The sequence below is a fragment of the Mustela lutreola genome, chromosome 18, assembly GCF_030435805.1.
Source record: "Mustela lutreola isolate mMusLut2 chromosome 18, mMusLut2.pri, whole genome shotgun sequence".
NCBI classification, from domain to species: Eukaryota; Metazoa; Chordata; class Mammalia; order Carnivora; family Mustelidae; genus Mustela; species Mustela lutreola.
Window position 1 is genome coordinate 3,165,664 of NC_081307.1, and position 13,216 is coordinate 3,178,879.

Genomic DNA, 13,216 nt, shown 5'->3' on the forward strand with positions numbered 1-13,216 from the left:
ACACCAAAGGAAAACTGCCAGAAGTGAAGTCCCACATTCACTTCACTACTGGAGCCAGAGGGCACTGCCAACACTCAGGGGACAGGGGCCACAGCGTCTCTACAAATTAGGAACAGATGACAAGATCGGCCCACCGTTCCTCTGCATGGTGGCACTACTGAATGCACAACTCCTGAACCAGGAAAAGAAAGACAGTGGGCCTTGTGACAGCTGTCTTGAAAGATCTGAAAGGCTCTGATATCTAAGAGGAAATGGATTTGTTCAGCCATTTCCTCAGAGACTAGAACTAGACCCGCTGGGTAGAAATCATAAGAGGCAGATGGCAGGTCCAAATAATGGCGAGCTTCCTACTGGAGCTGCTCAACTCAGAGCAGCCTGCCTGGGGATGGAGGCGTGTGCACGTACATACGCACATGTGCACATACGCACAGACACGCACGCTGCACAGAGGACCAAATGGTGGGGATGCTCTGGAGGCATTCTGAGCTAAGGGAAGACTCGACCAGGTGACCTCCAAAGGCCTCTTTTAAGACTATGGGATTCTCACCATAAAACTTATTTAGATAAAGGTCAGCCTTCAAATGTAAAAATTTTTAAAAGACTGCACTCGTTATCGAGAATTTTGAGAAGTATCAACCACGCCCTTACACTGAAGATTACTGGCTTTTAATAATGTGAATTTAAGGATAAAAGATTAAAAGTAAGATGGAGGAGCACCTGGGTGGCTCAGTTGATTCAAGGTCTGGCTCTTGAATGATCTCAGGGTTGTGAGATGGAGCCGAGCACTGGGCTCCCCCGCAGACACAAAGCCTGCTTAAGATTCTCTCTTCCTCTTCCTCTGCCCCTCCCCCTACTCTCTCTCTAAAAAAATAAATAAATGAATAAAAAGAAGTTTGAGGGGCACCGGGGTGACTCAGTCAGTTAAGTGTCTCTCTTCAGCTCGGGTCATGATCCCAGAGTCTTAGGATGGAGTTCTGCATTGGGTCCCCTAATCAGCAGGAAGTCTGCTCCTTCTCCATCTCCCTCTGTCCCTCCCTCCGTTCATGCTCACTCCCTCTCTCTCAAAGAAATAAAATCTTTAAAAAAATAAATAAACAAAACTAAGTTTATTTATTTATAAGCTATTCCAAGAATTATCATTAGACACCTACAACTTTCATCTATCCAATAAGCTGGCTGGGTAAGTTAGCTAATACAGGTGAACCAATATATGAATGTTAGCCATGATAGCTTACAAGAACCAACACTGCACAATAAAGAGCTTCAAGACACGCATGTAAAAACTACATTACTGCTTCTAAAAACCAATCCCTGCTTACTCTTCCTGAGTAGCTACAAAAGTGAGTGCTCGGAAACTTCTGGGTATAATTCTAAATTTAATCTCTGAGGAGATGTAGGTCAGAATTAAAAACTGGATTCTGATTCCGTCCATCCCGGGTGCTGCAGGCCCCTGTCCTTGGAGTGTCTGGTAGAAGCCTCACTCCACTGATGAGACAGCGTGGCCCGTGTCGTCCCCAGACCTGAGCCCAGACTCCAGCTAGACCTGGACACAGGAGGCATTAAGCCATCTCTTCAGGGCCTGATGAAAAGCCACCCCGCAGAATTTCCCCTTCCGAAGGCAAACCTGCTTGCCTGGCAGTTTTCTAATTGCTTAGGGAAAGGCAAATGCAGATGGTAAACTTGACATGAAGAAAACAGCTGAACAAGAAGAGAAAGGGGCCTTTGTACGTGGCCTGGGGAAACTAGGAAGATGGCGGGAAATGATACCAGGATTTGAAAGCCCACCACACAGAGGAAGGTAAGCACGTACAATCGAGCAAACCTGAAATTCTGCATGAACTGCCGGAACTTGTCTACCCGCTTTGCCAGTGGCACGATAATGTTGATGAGTGTGTTGGCCATGTTGAGCTTTTCTTGTTTTACTTTCATGATGGGGCCAAACGGTCGAAACAAGACGAGTCGTCGGAATTCGTGCTTCTGCTCCCCTTTGAACGTGAGCTCATACAGAGTGCCTTTATCCTTCTCTGTGCGGTAGATCCCTGTCGATGGAGACACAAAGACAGTGTTAAAAATTAACTGTGGCTGCTGAATATTTTTTTAATACCTGAGATCTAGCACAAAATGCCTTTTAAAACATTAAGATTAAATCTCTACATGTAATAAGTATTAAAAAACCCATATTTAAAATCCTCAAAGAAATCAAAATACCATCAATTTAAAAATCATGTTTTGAAGACTTTCTATAAACACAAAAGGAAGTCTGTAATGTTGGATACAAAACTGTATTTATACTGTACATAGGCATTAAAAAAAGGATGGTAAGGAAATATGCCAAAATAAAATTGGCTACGATGAGGACTGGGGTTGTGCTTTTCTTTTCTTTTCTTTTCTGCTGTTATCCACACTTTCTGCAGTACGATTAGATAAATACTATACTTATTGTACTTACTTAATTGTAAAAGAATGTTAAAATTCTCTCTTAGAAATTACAGCTATTTCAGATGGACTGACCATAGCGACCCATTCAGGGAATTTCAGGGTGGCCCTCTGGAAGCTTCTGGAGGCGTTAAAGGGCACAACACATAAAATATCCAGCACAGTAGCAGGTGCACGTCTTCTTTAATTCCATATTGTCCTTCCTGCCTCTGAGAAGCAGCACAGCTCAGGGCTCCCGGGCCAGACTACCTGGGATATCTATTTAAGGCCGCACAGACAATGCTCTACCACACGTCACCGGTACTGAAACTCCACAGTCACACCTGTCAGGTTGAAGTTGTGACCTGCCAACTCTCAGGATGAGCCTCCCAAGGGCCCAACCCGACAGAAATTTTCTATCAAATAAGCAAACAATCCCCAGTGCCTCGGTTCCCACGGCCTTCCCGACATCGCCGGTATTGTGGCTGTTTTTTCCTACAGTCCAAAAAAACTCCTGGAAGAATCCAACAAATCTCCTGACAACTCCTTCATCTTTTACCTCTGACTCGCCATGTTTTCTATCGCAGCCTCTTCTCCCCTCCTGATCCCCACGTTAGCTGGCAAGCACCCCGTCTTGGAGTCGCTTCGAAAGTGCGTCTCCAGGGAAGTGCCCGCCCACGGGAGGGAGAGTTCTCAGGGCCCCGACCACGGCTCTCCTCTCCTCCTCACTCCTTCTGCTTCTGCGGACACTCCAGTTCTCCTTCACAAACACCGCCAGGCTCTCTGCTCCGCTCTGCACCATACAGGAGCATTTCATGCTCACAGCCTGCTTCACGGCTTCTCTGATCCTTTTCAAAGTTTGGATCGCCTTCAGGAGCCCGAGGGAGGAGTCTGGTACCGTGGATTCACAAGGCAGTCTCCTTCCTCACAGCTGTCCCAAGGGCCTGGCTCCAGAATTGAACTGCGCAATGCACTGGCAGCCGGCACGGTGATTTAAGGCCTCAAGCTCATAGTGACAAGGCCTGAGGTCTCTTCTGAAGCCTCTGTTGATCCCTGAGGTAACCACTGCTCAACAGCCCTCAGAGCCATGGAAGCCAAAAAAGGTTGTGCTGCATTCATGTTGGAACAGAATTCAGAGTCCCGGGCGCCTGGGTGGCTCAGTGGGTTAAGCCGCTGCCTTCGGCTCAGGTCATGATCTCAGGGTCCTGGGATCGAGTCCCACATCGGGCTCTCTGCTCAGCAGGGAGCCTGCTTCCTCCTCTCTCTGACTGCCTCTCTGCCTACTTGTGATCTCTCTCTGTCAAATAAATAAATAAAATCTTTAAAAAAAAAAAAAAAAAAAAAAAAAAAGAATTCAGAGTCCCTGTGTGGGCCATTCATGGAAGAAAGAAGAAAGTTCACATCTTAGGAAGCTCAAAGGACTTCTTTGAAAATGGGAAGTGGTTCCCTTCGAAATCTGTTAGTTCTTTTGGGCAATTAGTACTCACTGAGGAAAGAGGCTCTGGGCCATCTCTCATGCTGTCTGCAGCAGCTGGGGACACCACCAACTTCCAGGGCCCAAATAAGGCTGGATGAGGGAGGAAGGAGTCGCTTCTGCTAACAGAGGCTGCACAGCGGAGAGCGGCCTGCCAGGGGCCGGTGGCTGGGCCTTGTCAAGCTCCTGATGTCTGGTGTCAGCAAGCAAACCTTCTCCACACAGCAGTCAATGTGGGAAAGGCTGCTGACAGTTTCATGGGCAGATAAAAACGTATGTAGGCCAGAGAGTGTTTTTTTTAACTGAGTCATTTTCTTTCTCAGCACCAGGCTAAGAATCATTAACTTTTAAAAATCTGAATCCACAGGTTTGAAAATATAGGTAGAAAGATACGCGGACCCATCTGAAGAGATGGGCATCTACTCAGAGAAAGCCCAGGGAATGTGAGAATTTTCATCACAGTGATCCTCGCAAGCACGCCGAGGAACTGCTTCTGTGGTCAGCCTGCCGGGACAGGCGGCAGCTGTGGTCGTGGTCTCCAGTCATGGCATCAATCCCTGTGGAGGCCACCATGCCCAGGCCGAGCTCAGATACCACAATATCGGCTGCTTTTTCACCATCTTCCACATCCCATGCCTCGAAATAGTTATTGCATCAGCATTTTAGCAGATTTCCCCATACTCTACCTAATTAAGTTAATTATGTCTTATAAATCTGATTTAGATCTCTTAATGCCACTTCAAGTGAGTTATTTAAAACTCTCTTGCAACCTGTGTCCACTGAAACCCACACCCAGCCATCCACCCACCACACCCGCAGGCACGCCCTCCCACACCTGCACACTGGCACTCTTGGTCTGCTTGTAACACAAAGGATAACACCTCCGCAGATCCCTGTGCCTCCTGGAAATCTGCAGTGCTGGTAACACAAAGAGCCCGAGAGAAAGGGGGCAGGCAGAAGCCTACTGAGAAAGAAATGGCCTTTCAGCCAATGCTGGCATGCACACCAGCAGATGCAAACCAGCTCTACATGGGATAACATCATTTTTAGGCATTATGTAAATTAAAGATCAAAATAAAAACTTTGGAGCTCGCTTAGATTTTGGGTTAGATACCCTAACTGCCCTCTTTCTCTCCACTGACACTAAGTTTACTTTGAGTTTGGTGTTTCCGCTTCCTGTGCAAGCATCCTAGGGTACCTTATGCTACTCTGGGATGACCCACTAGGTGGGGACACCCCCAGGCAGCCAAGATAGAGCTCCACGGTCTGCTACAAATGTCTGTTCCTTAACCAGGAGAGGAACAAACCAGTCACAGGCCCCCTCTCTACATCTTGTCATCCACACAGGACCTCAGAAATCAAGATGCCAAATGTCAAGAAGGTACCACTCCTTACCCTCACACTCTTACTTACCCTCACTCAATATGAGTGTCCATAGGTTGTGGCCAATGCTGCCTGCTGATCGCAGAAGTGTCTCCACTCTCATCCCTGCCTTTCCACATAAAGCCTAGGTCCGATCTCTCAGCAGGATAACTACAATCCTCTGCCAATCCACATCCCACTTCCAAGGCCCAATCCATCCTGCAAAGGATATCCTTTGGCCCTTCACCTTCAGAGAGCACCATTCTAATCCTGCTTTTCCCTCACCAGCTCCTTAGCATCTAAAGTACCAACACACCACGGCCAGGCCTTCAAGACTCTCCATACTATGGCCTCAATCTATTATCCTAACTGTAGGCCTTGCCCCTGCCTCATAAGAAAGATGGGCTCCAGTCAAGTTGGTTCATAATGTGCATATACAACTACTCCTCTTTCTCTTGGAGAAACTGTAAACTTCCTGCAATGCGGCAGAAGTGTGGTATGGAAAATGGTTTGGCAATTCTTCAAAAAGTTAACCATAGAGTTATCACATGATTTAGCAGTTCTTCCTCTAGGTATGTACCCAAAAGAAATGAGAACAGAGACTCAATCAGATACTTGTACACACATGTTCATACCCACATTGTTTATAATACCAAAAGAAGCCAAAACCCAAAACTCCAACAAAGGATGAATGGATGAAACATGGTAGATGCATACAATGGATTATTACTCAACCTTGAAAAGGAAGGAAATTCTGACACATGCCACAACAGGAATGAATCTTAAAGACATGTGCCATGTGAAATAAGCCAGACACAAAAGGACAAAAACTGTGTGGTTGCTAGACTAGTCAAATTCCTAAAGACAGAAAGTAGACCACTGACCCCAGATGTGGTTAACTGGGGCCGGGGGAGCAGGGAATGGGGAATTGGTATTTAATGGGCACAGAGTTTCAGTCTGACATGATGAAAAAGTTCTAGAAATGGGTAGTGTGATGGTTACACAACAGTGTGAATCGGGTTAATGGCACTGAATTGTACTTTAAAAAAATAGTTAAAATGGTAAAATTTATGTTACATATACTTTACCACAATAACTGGTCTCCTCTGAAGAGGGCTTGTACTTTTCTCAAGACACACTTCCCCAACAGTTCACCTTTTGCCCCTTCCAAATTTGATCTCCTCCTCTGGGAAGATTCCCAAGATGTTCATAACCCAAAGTTGGCCATTCAATCCCCCGGACACTCTGGTTTTCAGAGATTTTAAACTTTTCTTTGCTGAACTATCTTTTCAGCTTGTATGGACTTTGGAGATCATCTAGTCCAGCCTTGTCACTTTACAGGTGAACACACTGAGTCACAGGTCAGTTGTGATCTGCCGATGTTCATGAAACTCTTTTTCTTTTCTCTTTTTACAAGATTTTATTTATTTATTAGAGAGAGAGAGAGAGCAGGAGAGGAGAGAGGTCAGTGGGAGAAGCAGACTCCCTGCCAAGCAGGGAGCCTGATGTGGGACTCCATCCCGGGACTCCAGGATCATAACCTGAGCCAGAGGCAGTCTCTTAACCAACTGAGCTACCTAGGCACCCCCACAAAACTCTTTAATGACTGACTGGAACGTACCCTGTGCAAGGGTTTACTCCCTAGGAGTCACTTCTCATACGCAACATGAATTGCTCAGAGCAGGGCAAAGATGCAGAAGCATGAAAAACAGAAGTCAGAATAAATAACAGAAAATCAGTCATAAAAAAAAGTTTGGTTCATGTATCCACGGATAGTCTTCACACCCACCCGTAGAATCTTTCTTTTCCGCTGACACACAATTGTAACAGTTATTAAATAACAATTCCCTAAATGCAGCGTCTACAGTGCATTCAAAGTAGTCAATTTTAAGAGGGGATTTTCATGAAAAAAATTTCTAACCACAAAGAAAGAGTATATGGGAAAAGAGAAATCTAGAACAGGCAGAAATGTTGGCAGAAGTACACAGTGGCCTTCTGACAGCATGGTGAGTGAGAGGCAGAACATGGTTTGCTCTTAACTTAAATGTCTGAGACACTGACTATAAAAACACTCTACCCATGTAAATCATCTTTGAAGACATCACTGTAAGAGCAGAGCCCCCTTACTCTGTTCAAGAAGAGAAACAGAGAAACGCCTGAGAAAGATTTTACTCCCGACAGTAGTGACAGTAGTTTTTAACTATTTTGGTGCTTCCGTGGTTTTCGGTTAGAAAACCCTGCTCAGAAGGCCTATCCCACTCCCAGACCCTGTGAGATAAATGGGACATTGTTACAGTGCCATCTGTTGTCAGCTCTGTTTTCTCAGGGAAAATGGTAGACATTTGACATTTGAGAAGGAGGCACTCCTGAGACTTCCATGAATCTTCAGATGTTCATGGAAGTAATTCTCCCCACAAAAAAACAATAAAAAGTAACCACTCTCAGGCTTTTCCTCAACTGCCAGGGTAGGGAAATGTCTGTACACCCCTTGGCTTTCCTCTCATCACGGTGCGTCAGCTTCTGGACATGTTTATCACCGTTTTCAACCTTCACCCACCATTTCTTTTGTTTGATAAGAAATGGTTGCCCTGACCAGTGTCCTTGCTGAAACAATTCATGAATTGCCTTTTCTTACTTTTATTTATTGCATTTTGTGTGTATCTGTTCTTGTTACATACCCATGCAGACAACTTTATCACCTTAATCTATCAGAAATTTCTAAGACCTTCACTTTACTTAGAGCTCGTCCTTATTTCATCACTACTCTTAACAGCTGACTTTCTTTTCAGAGGCATTACCTGCCCCCCCAACACACACACAAAACTACAACCCACCTATCACTTCAGGAAGGCTATCAGGTACTTGACAATAAAGAGGAAGCTAAGCCACGCCGTGATTCTAGCACAACAGTGAGCTGGGATCCTCACCAGGGACCCGCCAGCCTGACACACTTTGTATTCATGTGACACAGTTACTCTCATACTCATTGACTTTTGTTATGGGTTATTATTTACTGTGGATTGTGTTTTATATTAGAAATACAAAAATAAACATAATAAAATCACTGTGTTCTCAGAGAGAAAGGTAGATAAGTAAGCAACATTGGCGTAAAGACATGATAAGCCCCTAAGAGAGTCTGTCTGAGCTGTGAGGGAACAGGGAGGAGGGAGTCTTCTACCTAGAGGAGGGTATGAACAGTCTGATTGAAGGTTTTTCACCAGAACTGAACACTGAGTGGGTGTTTGCCAAGACTGCATAATCAGAGAGGGCATGCTATGGAAAGACAGCTGCATAAGCTAAGATACTGGGGGAAAAAAAGAAAAGAAATAAATAAAATAAAAACCACAGTGTTGTGTTTGGCAAACTTGAGGCAATTCAGGGAAGCTGGGGGTACCAAAGCCAGGTCTGGGACAGAGATGGGAGACGAAGCTGGAGAGTCAGGTAGGGCACACCATGCTGGCCCGTAAGATCATCCTCACGGGAGCAAACGGTGACCCAGAGCTCAGGGAAGTGCAGCAGGTGGTTCACAGGGGAGCCGGGAGACCATGTCAGTGCCACCATCTCCCAGTGGCGGGAGTGTGGAGGGACCATGAGACTGGGATCTGACTGCCATGAGGAGAGAACTACGATGATTCAGCAAGAAAGGACAAAGGCCTAAACTGTGACAGCACCCATGGAGAGGGTGAGAAGCACAAACAACTCAAGAAAACGTGGTTAGGAAATGGGACAGCAGGTAGTGGAGGGGGAGAAACATAGTGTGACTCTGGTCACAGGTGAGGAAAGGGTTGGTTTGTTTGTTTTTAAATATTATTTTATTTTAGGTCTTCTTATCTTACAAAATTGATCCAACACTTACTCTTCTTTTTAAAAATGCCCGAGGACCTTTGACGGTTCATATCCCAAGCAATTTCAATGGTTTTTTTTAATACCACAAGGATTTCTTTTTTTTTCTTTTCTTTTTTGTTAGCCACTATATAGTACATAATTAGTCCTTGATGCAGTGTTCAATGATTCATTAGTGAAGTCTAACACCCAGAGCTCATCACAGCACGTGCCCTCCTCAACACAGTAAGTCAAGCAGAGAAAGACAATCATCATACGGTCTCACTCGTAAGCAAAAGCACGGAGGACTGTAGGGGAAGGGAGGGAAATCCAAAGCAGGGGAGTCAGAGAGGGAGACGAACCATGAGAAACTATGGACCCCGAAAAACAATCTGGGGGTTTCAGAGAAAAGGGTTTTGAGCTGAGCATTGGATGTGCTGATTTCCGGAGCTGTATGAGGATGGATGATGCTCAGGCAATCTCGGGCCTCCCTCTGACACACAGAGGTACGTGTCCCCAGCATGTGGAAGGTCCAAGCAGCCAGGAAGTCTCTGAGCAGAGAAGAGGGAGGCCAGGACTCAGGCCTGGGGTGTCCCAACCCTGCAGGAGCCACGTGTGTGGATCAACAAAGGAGGCTGAGAGGCTGGAGCCAGGAGAGCAGGACCCAGAAGGCAGGAGCAGCCCGCGAGAGCCAGCGAGGGATGGCAGCCGTGCCAGGTGTGACTCCAAGGTTAAGTACAACAAGGATGAAACTGGCCCCCTGGAGGGTAAGCAGGAGACAACTGGTGACCTGACCAGTGTGGGCTTCAGAGAAGAGTCAGGGCTGCAGCCAGACGTGAAGGATGGCGAGAGCTGAAGCGGCAGCACGCGGTGGACAGAGTCGAGGATTTTCATTTCCTTGAAGTGGAGTGACGACTGCTGCCTCAGGACCGATGCCTTTTCTCTCCCCTCTGCCTGGGATGCTTTCCCTCAGGTCTGGACATGGCTGGATCCTCTCGCCGGTGAGTCTCAGCCCAAAGCCACCTCCTCAAGAGGCCTTCTCTGGTCTCACTCCCCACCCCCACCGGCCCTATCACTCTGTCACCGCTTTCGCATTACCCGTTTGTTTGAGTGTTTGCATCACACACTATGTGAATGTGTCTACTTACCCGTCTATTCAGTACGATTTCCACCACCATGAAAACCAGAACTGTTTCTGCAACCCTAATGCGCACACCGAGGAGAGGTAGGAGGGTGGGAAGGAAGGTGCTCAATTAGAAGGGAATAAATACAACAGAGTAGCAGCCAGGGGAACTTAGACTTGACAGTGCCTCTTGGGGGGGAAAAAAAAAAAAAAAAAATATATATATATATATATATATATATATATATATATATATATGGGGCAGGGAGCGGGGGGTGCCTGGGGGTGCCTGGGTGGCTCAGTTGGTTAAGCATCTGCCCTCGGTTCAGGTCATGATCCCGGGGTCCTGGGATTGAGCCCCACATTGGGCTCACTGCTCAGCGGGGAGCCTGATTCCCCCCTCCTTTTCACTCATGCTCTCTCTTACTATCTGTGTCTCTTTCAAATAAATAAATATTTTTTAAAAATAGGAAAGGGGGACCTGAGTGGCACAGCTGGTTAAGCGTCCAACTCTTGGTTTTAGCTCAGGTCATGATCTCAAGGTCATGAGATCGAGCCCCATGTCAGGCTCTGTGCTCAGCGCCAAGTCTGCTCGAGATTCTCTCCCTCCTGCTTATGCACTCTCCCTCTCTTTCTCAAATAAATGAATAAGTAAATCTTTAAAAAATAGGAAGAAGAAACAACCTTTCATACGTCAAGAGGAAGGAACAAGCGGACCCAGGCAATGAGGATGCACGGATGGAATGACGAAGTGAGAGGTGGGTGGGAATCACCACCCAGAAAAGACACGGTTTTGGACAAAGCAGCATCACCTGTTCTCCAAAACAGGGCAGACACAGGAGAGCGAGGGTGCCGGGGTTGCAGATTCAGGGCAAGGAGCCAAAGGAATCCATGAGAACAAATATCTTTAACTTCTTGGTGAAGTGGGAGGAATGTCAGGCTGAGGACAAGGGGATTAAGGGTGGATACAGTCTTCGTGAGGGGGGCTGGGGGGTTGGGTGGGGGGCCAGAGAACACAGCTGGGCTGGAGATCATAAATTTGCACGGATATCAGCTTGTATGGACCTTCAGTGGCTTTCCTCCAACAGCCTGAAGAGCAGGCAAAGGAGGGGAAAAGACGGTGAGTGACTGATCTAGGACCAGGCTCTGCAGGGCAAGGAGGTCAGGGCACTGGGAAGCAAGTGACTGAAGGACTACATGACAGAGTCCAGGCTGGAGAGGGAGGCATCAAGCCTAGGGAGAGGCAGGTCAAAGACACGGAATGGGTCAGAGTGCAAATAAGCAAAGGAAAGACCAAGGTCAGAAGTAATAACATAAGTCCTGGGGGGAAATGGATTTCTGATGATGCGTACGTTTAATGAAGAAGTAGGGCTCTTGCAGGAGAGGACGAGGCCCACGCTGCCCTGGAAACCAGCCGCCACACGTCGGCTCCCTCCGTGCCCTTGAGCGGGTCAGACCACACAGTGTGCCACTCGAGAGCCCTGACCTCACACACCTCATGTTCGCCCTGAGCTCTTATTCTCCAAGGACTGCGGACTTCTTTCTTTCCTTCTTTCTTTTTTTTTTTTTTTAAAGATTTTATTTATTTATTTGACAGACAGATCACAAGTCAGCAGAGGGGCAGAGAGAGGAAGGGAAGCAGGCTCCCTGCTGAGCAGAGAGCCCAATGCAGGGCTCGATCCCAGGACCCTGGGATCATGACCTGAGCCGAAGGCAGAGGCTTTAACCTACTGAGCCACCCAGGCGCTCCAGGGCTGTGGGCTTCTTATGAAGATGTGGTAGATCCATCTCTTCCCATAACTTCAGGAAACCAATGGTGAAAAATGGCAGCCTAGATGCCTACCTGGGATAAAGGGAGTTTAAAGGGCTCAATGCAGCAGTGGGGCATAGAGCAGTGGGGAGCTGTGTAGGGATTCCAGAAGAAACACCTGGGGTGGGGGCGGTGGTCAGAGCGGCCACCGTGAGGAACTTCCTCTTCACACACGGTGGGACGGTGGGACGGTACAACCAGAAGAATGCAGCTGAAAGCAGATCACTTCAGATCCAGGGAGCAGCAAGGGGCAGGAGTTTACAAGGTCAAAGGGCAGGGAATGTGTGACCGTATTGTCTCTAGCCAACCGCTGTGCTTGTCTGCACAGAACAGAACGACTTAAGCAACATACTGCCCAAACAGAGGACATAACTGCAGGTGTCTCTCTCAAACCACACTCAGAACCTTCCTCTTAAGCTAAAACAGTCTTTCTGCGAGGTAAGCCAGTTACCCATTTCCGTTTACAGATGGGTGAACTGAGACCTTCATAGCAGTTAAATGAGGAACATGCTCAAGGTTACAAATGGTACGCGGGCTGATGACGGGCGAGACGACTGCATTTCAGAGCCTGTCATGGTAAATCTCTTTACAGGTAACTTAACTTGACCATCAAAAGGGTGTTTGTAGTTCTTTCTCCTTTGCTCTTCCTTTCTTCTCAAGACCGACTTTCAAGGACAGAAAAACATCAACAGAGATCACTTCAGAAAGCTCATCATTAACTTTCCAAAGTGCATCAGGAAAGTCGATCTTAAAACTCATAGTTGAGCTTCAGGTCAAGATGGCGGAGAAGTAGCAAGCTGAGACTGCTTCAGCTAGCCGGAGATCAGCTAGATAGCTTATCTAAAGATTGCAAACACCTGAAAATCCATCGGCAGATCGAAGAGAAGAAGAACAGCAATTCTGGAAACAGAAAAACAACCACTTTCTGAAAGGTAGGACCGGCGGAGAAGTGAATCCAAAGCGACGGGAAGATAGACCCCGGGGGGAGGGGCCGGCTCCCGGCAAGCGGCGGAGCAACCGCGCACAAAATCAGGACTTTTAAAAGTCTGTTCCGCGGAGGGACATCGCTCCAGAGGCTAAACCGGAGCGAAGCCCACGCGGGGTCAGCGTGGCCTCAGGTCCCGCAGGGTCACAGAAGGATCGGGGGTGTCTGAGTGTCGCAGAGCTTGCGGGTATTGGAACGGGAAAGCCGGCTACAGAGACAGAGCCG

At 47.1% G+C, this 13,216-nt stretch overlaps 1 protein-coding gene across 1 annotated transcript in view; it reads right to left on the bottom strand.

The window, feature by feature from the left end:
* The window catches only part of CSGALNACT1 (chondroitin sulfate N-acetylgalactosaminyltransferase 1), a 98,014-nt gene that overhangs the window by 42,710 nt on the left and 42,088 nt on the right, over positions 1-13,216 (bottom strand). The window contains exon 3 of the mRNA XM_059156368.1: positions 1,811-2,039. Within this exon, the coding sequence (XP_059012351.1) occupies positions 1,811-2,039 (229 nt within the window). The remainder of the gene's footprint in view (positions 1-1,810; positions 2,040-13,216) is intronic.